At 37.5% G+C, this 10,103-nt stretch overlaps 1 protein-coding gene and 1 non-coding gene across 3 annotated transcripts; one reads left to right on the forward strand and one right to left on the reverse strand.

Moving 5' to 3' along the window:
- Positions 1-210: 210 nt before the first annotated feature.
- Positions 211-9,753, reverse strand: LOC131323517 ((-)-germacrene D synthase-like). 2 transcript variants are annotated; one of them, XM_058355355.1, is made up of 7 exons: positions 9,533-9,753; positions 6,752-7,037; positions 6,078-6,453; positions 2,413-2,634; positions 1,574-1,715; positions 1,240-1,488; positions 211-738 (listed from the first exon to the last, which is right to left on the reverse strand). In XM_058355355.1, the coding sequence occupies exons 1-7, from the start codon at positions 9,674-9,676 to the stop codon at positions 445-447; spliced, it is 1,713 nt and encodes a 570-aa protein (XP_058211338.1). In that variant the 5' UTR covers positions 9,677-9,753; the 3' UTR covers positions 211-444. The 2 variants fall into 2 exon arrangements, with proteins under 2 accessions (XP_058211338.1, XP_058211337.1); XM_058355354.1 differs by having other exon boundaries at positions 6,078-6,456.
- Positions 7,830-7,967, forward strand: LOC131324898 (small nucleolar RNA SNORA14). The gene has a single exon (XR_009199484.1). It is a non-coding gene; the product is annotated as a small nucleolar RNA SNORA14 (small nucleolar RNA).
- Positions 9,754-10,103: the final 350 nt, after the last annotated feature.

Here is a 10,103-nt window from a genome sequence, read left to right on the forward strand (position 1 = left end):
GCTAATCAAAAAAATTTGAATTCTTTATTGCTGTTAGAAAAAAAGAGTGCTGATGCCGCTACATACAATTTTATTGAAACGGGCATGTTAGAAATAAAATTCAAATACCAATAATACATATTCGAGTACCCATTTTTTCTGCACAAATAATTGACTTTGGACAAGTGTCCAAAAAGTCTGAGTGGTTTTCTGAATAGATATACTCGCTGGGACAATAACAGCGAAAAACAACTTTATTTCTTGATGGAAATAATACATTACATACGATAAATATAGAGGATTCCTAACCTAGCTTTAAGAAGAAAAAAACATGCATTCCTCTGAATGCATGCATGTTTCATCAAAGGCAAGGCCATAGTTTAGAAGACTCTTTTATTTCTTTAAGCAATGATAAGCATATATAAAATTACTTGATCTTTGGATTCAATTTTTTTTAGAGAGATTTTAAGTTGGCACAGAATCAACAAGTACTAAGGTCACAAATCTCTTGAGCTTGGTTCCAGAATGGGTGTAATTATCTCCACCCTTGTATAAAAGGTAAATAACTCGTGCAAGGTTGAGAGGTCGCTGGAGGATAGGCATCGGGACGGAGGTTGGACGGAGGCACTCTGAGTTCATGTCTTTCCATGCATTTGTAACTCGTTTCTGGAATTCCATGATAGCATCTTCTTCTGTTGCACCATATTGTTTCATGTAGCATTCAATTGTGGAGTCTAGGTGACCTCTTTCTTGCTCGAACTGTATAATTGCACCACCACAAATGTTAGAATGGAAAAGAGGTAGTAGTAATTTGTTTTTGTGTCCTAATTCATTGACAGCAGTTAACATGCATGCATGGTTGGAATCTCGAATCTCGAGACATGATCGGATGTCATCAAAATTCATTAGCTAGGGAAGCGCTTATGTAATTTGAGCACCAAGGATCGAATGTCATAGATTTGCAACCTGTTTCAGAAGGTTACAATGTAATACCCCATGTTTGGGGGAGAGTAGTCTTGAGTAATGTGGAACCACATTCTATAATGGGAAGTCTACATGGGTGATCTTGGACATATAACAAATCATGTAAGATACTAGTTACTAGTGCCTCGGGTTTAAGCATATTGGGCCATGTGGTGTGGTTTATGGATCAAAATCAAGATATTAAGCAAGTGGTCTACATGGAGCATTACATACTAAGAGATTTGACACAGTTCCCAAGAACATGAAGCATATATAAATTTACAGTGTATATCTTACCTTGTGGCCTGCCACATCATCCATGAGCCTGTTAACCACTGATGAAGCATGAACAATCAAAGGAAAACTAGACACCCAATCAAAGGCCTCTTTGGTCGCCAATTCTCCCATTCCAATAAGGGAAAGGGTTGAAATAGTCTTGTAGCCACAACTCAATAGTGCAAGTGCCATATGCTCGTCCATACTTGGAACATAGCCTTCGTGATACCATTTGGCTTCAAGCAAATATGCTCCAACCAAATCTTTCAACTGGAATTTTGAGAACAAATGAGTTAGTATTGGGCGGAATTTCAGTATTATTACAAATAAAAAAGTAAGTTAGTTCGAGGCGAACCGCAAATTTTGCGTATTCGACTCCATATGATCTTCCTTGCTTGGCCATTTCATCATCAATAATGTTGTAAGTATCCAAAATCTTTTGATAAACAATTTTCATATGGTCCGGAAGATGATCCAAGGCACTGATCACTTCCCACCTGAAAATCAAATAAGTCACAGGAAATGACTAAGGGGTATAGCAATAGGGTATGGGAACCAAATTTAGAGATAACTACTATTATTTACTACAAAAGAATGAAATCAACTTTTAAATTGTTTATAATCTAAATTCTAGACCGAAAAGCTCGTCAAATTCAGTAGACCCAAAAGTACCTCAAACTTAGTTTTTCCACAATAAGATTTTATTGTTTTTCAGCTTTTTAAAATCTCTACAATGTAAAGGTCTGTTGATAACATTTTTTGACAAGCTCTTCTGACTTCTATGATCTTCGATATATAAATGTTCCTTCAAAAATCAAACAGTTCCTTACATGTCTTGACCATTTAAGGAAGTTTCTATTTTCCCTTTTGCTTTTGCGACTTAATTTTTGCTCTCCAATTTTTATACAAATATACACAATAAAATTTATAGAGTCGTATTGTGTAATTTGAAGTACTAAAAGATAGTAGTATTTTACTGCATTTATAAGAAAGTGGATCTATTTTTAGCACTTTGGCAATTTCGGGTTTGTGAGGTTCTAGTATTCATACTTGCTAGACTTCTTGATTGATTATTGAATCTTATGTGAAACGATAATCGACTTCTTTGATGTACCGATATACTCCTTTTTATTAATGAAAGTTTCTTACTAATCGAGATTAAATTCACGAGGAATGGGGGGGGGGGAATTTAACCTTTGAATTGCATCATTGAAGAGCACAAGTTCTTCGATGGTAGCATTGCTAGCATCATATATGTCATCAATGAGGGAAATCAAGGAAACCGTTTTGGTTAGAATCCTTATGCCAAGAATATATTGGGGCTCATAGTACACTCCCAACATCCAAAAGTACAACTCTACCACTCTGTCTCTTGCAAAAGGTAGTTTCCCTGGAACGTCCAAATCTTTCCACCACCTAAACCAAAAATTGTACAACGAAAAATATAAGATTCAAAGTATTAATGCCCTGTATTGGATGTCTATGAAACAATTTCTTATCTACTTTACTAGTATTCTTCTTCTTCTTCTCCATTTAGGCAAATTTTCTTTTTTCTTTTTTGATTCATCTCAACTAGATTTGGGGATGTCAACTCTGCTCTGCTCTACAGGAGAATAAAGCTAATCTACATCAGCTCGATTTGGTAGCCGAAGAAAGACCTCTTGATCATGATGAAAAGGCCCTCAGATGCAAAGTAAGAGCAGAATACTGGAGGCTCTATAAGCTTTCAGAATCTTTATGGAGACAGAAATCAAGGGTTAAGTGGCTAAAGTTGGGGGACAAGAATACAAGGTACTTTCAAATCGTGGCGAATAACAGATTTAAGCGGAATATGGTAGGTTCGGTCAGAATTAATGGTAGAGCCGTGGAGGACCCCAATGATATTAAGGAAGCTGCAGTTGTCCACTTCCGAAGTAACTTCACAGAGGAAAGGAAGATTAGACCGACTTTGGGGGGACTTTTTCAGAGATCCTTGTCCGGCGATGTCACCTTGCATTTGGAAAGACAGTTTGAGGAAGGGGAAATTGTGGCTGCTCTAAAAGGGTGCAATAGCTTAAAGGCTCCGGGCCCGGATGGTTTTAACTTTTCGTTTATCAAGAAGGGGTGGGATTTCATGAAGGACGTAATTATCCAATTCTTTTCAGAATTTCACAGGAATGGAAAGTTCACGAGAGGTATTAACTCAACCTTTGTTGCTTTAATTCCTAAGGTTGATTGTCCTACTTCTTTTAAGGATTTTAGACCTATTAGCATGGTGGGGAGTGTTTGTAAAATCCTATCCAAAGTGTTAGCTAATAGGATTAAGGAGCATCTTCCTGTTATCATTGGTGAAGCCCAAGCTGCTTTTGTAGGGGGTAAACAAATATTGGATGTGTTTTGATTGCTAATGAGGCTATTCACTGTTGGAAAAATTCTGCTCAAGGAGGTCTAATTCTTAAATTAGATTTTGAGAAAGCGTATGACTGTGTGAATTGGGGTTTTCTTTTGGATATGCTTAAGAAGGTAGGTTTTGGGGAGCAGTGGTGTGGGTGGATTAAAGAATGTTGTTCCACAGTTTCTATGTCTGTCTTGATTAATGGATCAGCAACAAGGGAGTTCCAAACCCAGAAAGGATTGAGACAAGGGGATCCCTTATCACCCTTTTTGTTCAACATAGTAGCTGAAGCACTCAATATCATGCTGGAAAGAGCTCGTGCGAAAAATATCATTAAAGGCGTAAAGTTGGGGAACAATGGAGTAACTATTTCCCACCTGCAGTTTGCCGATGATACGATTCTTTTTTGCAACAACGATCTGGAGGAAATGGGGAACATTAAACGAATTCTTAGGTGCTTTCAATTAATGTCTGGCCTAAAGATCAACTACTCTAAGAGCTCCATTTGTGGTATAAATGTTCAACAGGAGGATATTGAAGCTCTTGCACATGTGATGGACTGTAGAGTGGAGTCTTTGCCCATTAAATACCTTGGGCTTCCGTTAGGTGCTAATCCAAGGAGGGTCAAAACGTGGGAGCCTGTTCTTGAACGGACTCAAAAGAGGCTAAGCATTTGGAGATCGAGAACCATCTCTACCGGGGGAAGACTTACGCTTATCAACCATAATTCTAGCACTCTGCCGATTTACTACATGTCCCTATTCAAAATGCCAATGACAGTTGCAAAGTCGCTGGGGAAATTACAAAGACAATTTTTTTGGGGCGATACACCGGACAAAAAGAAAATGCACATGGTGAATTGGGAGAAGATAACTTTGAGAAAGGAAAATGGGGGCTTAGGGATCAAGAGATTGATACAACAAAATTTGGCTCTTCTTGCTAAGTGGTGGTGGAGATTTGGCAGTGATAGAAACTCTTTGTGGGTAAAAGTTATTCGTGGGAAATATAATCTGGACCGGAGGAGCTGGCTTCCATATACACAGGGCTCGGGTTCGATTTCTAATGTATGGAGGGACATATGCTCAGTGGGAAATATTGATTCGGCCCTGGGATTTTCTCTCCGGGAGGGCTTCAAGGTGCAAGTAAACTCAGGTCATGATACTCTATTTTGGGAACATAGCTGGCTGGGTTCTACTACGCTTAGAGAGGAATTTCCAAGACTATATCGCCGGTCCATGCAACAAGATGTGGTTCTGAGCAATATTTGTGAAGGAAGGGGCAGTGGAGATTGGAATTTGCAGTTTAGAGGAACGCTTCGTGTCCGGGAGAATCAACAGTACGAGGACTTAAAACAAAGACTGAATGGTGTGACAATGGATCCCTCAAAACCAGACTCGCTTCAGTGGATATGGACAGCAGATAAAACCTTCTCGGTGAAATCGGTTTATAGGCAGTGGGAATCCCTTACACAGTCTCCAAACACTCTTCTGGGTTTGATGTGGAGGAACTTGAGCCCCCCTAAAGTGGAAATTTTTTCATGGATGGCCACTCAAGATAGAGTTGCAACTCGGTCAGTACTTGTCGATAGGAATGTAATTTCTGAGATTCACTTGGCAGTGTGCCCATTCTGTGCTCTTCATGTGGAAACCCCTTAACATCTTCTCCTACACTGTCGATTTGCGTGGGTAGTATGGTCAGGAATTCTGGAATGGTGGAACCTACAGCGGGCATGCCCATCCGCAGTAGCAGAGTTGGCACTTTGGTGGTTTGGGAATAGGTTTCGCAACTTGGAGAAAGCTACATGGGAAGTTTGTTTTTATGCAACTCTTTGGTCCATCTGGTTAACAAGGAATGATTATATCTTCAACGGAGCAACAACCCAGGCTTCGGAAGTGGTGGAGTTAGTCAAAACTAGAGTAGCCATGTGGATGAAGGCTAAGTTTGACATCAAGATTTACACAGTGGAGGATTTTAAAGGTTATTTGGATGGGATACGAAAAGTGAAGGTGTAGAGTAAGTATTTGAGGGTGTTTTATCCAACTTTGGTTGGGTAGATCTTTGTACTTTTGATTTCCTCATCGATGTACCCTTTCGAGTTTAATAAAAAGTTCCGTTTGCCGAGCAAAAAAAAAACTAGAGGACTGAATGAATTTTATGTAAACCACGAGTTTCAGCTATATCATTTGTTCCGAGAAAATCAATCATTTGACAACTTAAATGCATGAGGATTGCCAATGGGTAGCCAAGACTGTAATTGCGTTAGTTCCATACGGGGAATTGAGAGGGGTAGGGGGTGGAATGATTTAGTAAAATAGTTTGTCTTTTTTTTTTTGCTTTCATAAATAATGTCTTTGAAGCAGAGAATTTTCTCTGTTCTTTTCCTTATGAAAGAAGAACCAATAATGTAGCATTTTTTTTTGAAAAGCCAAAAAGAAGAGGTTCTAGAGAGGCTTTAAAGCTTATTAAACAAGTTGTATTATACTACCTTGTGATTTCGCTCAACTCCCTCTGGTGCAATTTCTGCAATAAGTTGAAATCTAATTTTGCAAAATCCAATAGAACTTTGTTGTGGGAATCATCTTGGTCATAGAAAGAAATATAACGCCTTGACTCGAGCCTCGTCAAGCCCTTGTGGATGGGCTGATCTAGAGCATGAACTACTTGTGCTGCAATTGGATTATTGCTCAAGTTTGGTAGTGCAGAATTGAGGCGAGCGGCAGTAAATTCCATTGCTTCATCTAGTATATCTTCTTGACGTACGCTTAGAAACGTAGCTTCGTACAAGCTCAATAATCCTCTCACATCACCAATCAACGATTCCTTAAATTTCCCTTCATTATCCTTGAGTTTGTTGAATACGTCTGCTTAAACCATTTAGGAACATGATCAATTGGAAAACAATATGTTAAAAATATGAAAGTTATTGAAATTTATTTGTTTCTCTTTTTGTTACTTATTACCAAAAACTGAGGCATCATGGTAGGATGAGTTCTAGCAATAACAACACTAAAACAGTATATATGCATTCTCTAATGCTCTCTTGTTTTCTTTTCCTGTCGTTCTCGATTTCATTGTTTATCTTTAGTAAAAATGTAATTTCCCATTGCTAATAAAAAAATATCACTTTCCTTAACTGTACAAGAGACAAAGGTGACTTACCGCAAGAGACACGATATCCGTGTTGTCTCAGTAATCGGAATGAGAGAGCAGTAATGTAAAGATCCTCATCATTATTGACATTTTTGTGACCACTTTGATGATAGGTTTGATATATTTGATGTAATCCTTGGTCAATCTCTGTTTTGAAATGGTAGGCCACGCCTAGGCGCTGGATTGCATCAATAAGGTCTAACTGTTGTGAATATTCACCCTTTGCTTCCACTAGTTGCTTTCTCACCTTTTCTTTAAGCTGTTGATGATTTTGCTTCATGTTGATATCCACTTCCTGCCCAAAAAGAAACCAACCAAAATCAGGTATTAACATTATTACGTGGACTAGAACAATAGAACTGTTGAATTAACCGTTGCGTAATTGCATTTAGGTGCAATGAGATTGTGGGTTCAACTTTTATGAAAACAAATAAAATACATTTGTCGATGGGTTGGAATATTTGTATTGATTCGTCTAACAAAAAAAAGTACTTACTTTTATCATCTAACATGAGAAATGTTTATTTTTATTACTTCTTTTTTTTGTTGGAAATTAAAATTTAGTTTTATTACCTCAAGAAAGTACATTCTTATCTTATCTAGGATTGGTGTGAGAACCGAAATTAAAACAAAAACTACATGACCTAGAATACTTGCTTTTCCAAGCTTGGTTTTAAAAAAATTTTTATCGGCAAAAGAAAATTTTATTAAACTCGAAGAGGGCACATCGAGTAAAAGGGAAGGGAGAACAAGAAAGTTCAACCCAACCCTACAAAGATAAAAAAAAAAGACAAGATAAATAAAAGGAAAAATACGTCCAAATACTCCTAAATAATGAGACATCTAGCACTATCAAGATTTCTTTTAACATCTTTCACCGTATACACCTTGATATCAAATCTGGCTTTGATCCATAAAGCTTGGTTTTAAAATTGAACGCGATCAAAATCGTTTTCATAACCGGGCGAGCCCATCGCAAACGAATTTTAATCTAGTTGAGATTGAACAGCTGTGTCTTTCTTATATACTCCTATTTACTCATCTGCCATATATGTTAGGCTTTCTAGTTTTGTCAATTTCAATAGGGTAGTGCTTTTTTTGTCTTCTTGTAATGTGAATTTACAATGTTGTCATTCCAAAACGTGAAAGAGTACTATACAAATTGGGAAAGACTACAATACACACCCCTTATTTGGGTGTGTATTATATGCATCCCCCAAAATGTTAAGAATTATAGAGTAAATATTACGAATCATAGTGCTAAAAAGTTACGAATCGTATAAAGGTTACGAGATACACCAAAATGTTATAAATCAGAATGAAAATGTTACAAATTGTACTATTGAAAAGTTATGAATTCTAAAACAAAAGTTACAAAACACGCTAAAATGTTATGAATAAACCATAAAATATGTGCATATGGTACACCCTTTTAAGGGGTATGTATTGTAGACTTTCCCATAAAAATTAAAGGTTAATTTTGTCAATTCACATCACAAGAGGACAAAAAAGAAATGTAGTTATAAAAAAAGAGAGTATAAAAATCATCGATAACCCAATTTGCTTTGATTGAAAAACAAAGAAGTCCTAAATTACTGGTCCATTTTCAATACTCAAATAAACAAAACTCTGTTGTATTCCCTTTCCACCGTCCTCTATTTGGCCATTAAAGTAACAGACCAATTTGAATTTGAATTTAAATTTACTGTTCCTTGCAAATGGGAGGCTCTAATTCTCTTTTGCGTTAGAATTCCAAGCTAAGTATCAGATTTCTTGTTTTGAACCTTCTTTTGGAGCGGAAGGGAAATTTTGCGCTCTGTCTCTCTGTCAAAATCTCCAAACCCTAGCCGCTAATAGCCTTTTCCCTCCTTCCCTTCCCCCCTTCTCAGGCAGTGGGAGGGGAGAGATCCTATCCCTCCGATCTCTCTCCCTCTGTTCTCTTTCCCCAACAGTCGAACCGTCTTCTCTCTCAATCCCGCGATTGAAGTTCAGGCGTCTATTGAGAACTTTTTAGCCAGATTATTTTCTGGCGACATTCCGGGGCTTCGATTTCAGTGGTTATAGGTAAGATGTTGTCTACCACCGTTCTGAGCCTCTATCTTCTCAAATCTGGGACCTGGCGCCATCTAGCGCGTTTGCTGGGCGACCACCTCCCAATGACGTGTTCCTATTTTGTGAAGCAAAGGTGGTGGTCACGAGTCTATAAAGGTGGTCTCAGCAGTGCTTCTTTTATTTTGCTATTTTGTTTTAATAATGTCCTCTCTTTAGGGGTTTGTCCTCTCGGGGGGTTTTGTCCACCTTTGGGGGGTCTTCTTTTCATTCTATAAGGCGGCGCATCTATGCGCTTATACGTTCTTTCTGTTGAAGTGTCCGATCTGTAGATTCTCAACCTTCTCCCATGGGGATCTTTTGATGAATACTACCTCTCAACTTTTGACAAAAATAAAAAACTTCTTTTGGAAAAGTAGACTTATTAATTTAGACTATTTAGAAGGCTAGAATGATGTGGAGAGTATATAGTACTGTGTGATTTTCATTTAAAGAATAAATTATATATACTGGCGGTGTAAACATTTGCTTGCTTCAAATTAATTACATTTCCCCATATCGTCAAAATAGTGGTCCCATTTAATAGAATATGGCGACATGGCACAATGTAATTGATTTGGAGGAAACAAATGTCACCGGCGGTATAAATAATTTAATCTCTTTCATTTAAATCTGATTCATTTAAATCTGATCGAAAAAAGATATTTGTTTAAAGAAAAATAATAATACAATTAATTTTACCATGTCAACAGAATAGTAGGCAAGGAAATGATCTCCCCAAACACTAGGATGAAAAACTGATTCTGGACGACGTCGTGTGACTTGAATGGGTGCGGGTGCCTTGCTGGAGGTTAATAAAGCAGTTGGGATAGAAGAGAATTCCATTTTTCTGTGTTGGGTGGCTGTGAAATGAGAAGGAATAAGAGAAAGCGAATGAACCAGAGCTAATGCTTTCCCACCCTCTGACTAATGATGTAGAATAAAAAGCAATCATGCTTGCTATTTATAGACTAGATTCCGTTGGGAATGCAAACACAAAATTGCTGGGAAGAAATAAATTTTAGCCGGGTATCACCAGGAATGCACCGTTAGAGGCATTTATGACCTCTAATAGTCCGGGTAAAGTTTCCTTATACTTAGAGCATCCACAATGTAATAATCAAAATCAAAAGGTTGCTAAAATTAGCAATGTTTGCTCAAAAAAGTGTTCAGATTGTAATAACCAAATTTAATAACCTCTTAGCAACTCATCAAATTTTGGCCTTTGAATAATCAAAACTAGCAATTTTTTTGCCAATAATCAAAATTAATG

Source organism: Rhododendron vialii, chromosome 4a, assembly GCF_030253575.1.
Source record: "Rhododendron vialii isolate Sample 1 chromosome 4a, ASM3025357v1".
Taxonomy (NCBI): domain Eukaryota; kingdom Viridiplantae; phylum Streptophyta; class Magnoliopsida; order Ericales; family Ericaceae; genus Rhododendron; species Rhododendron vialii.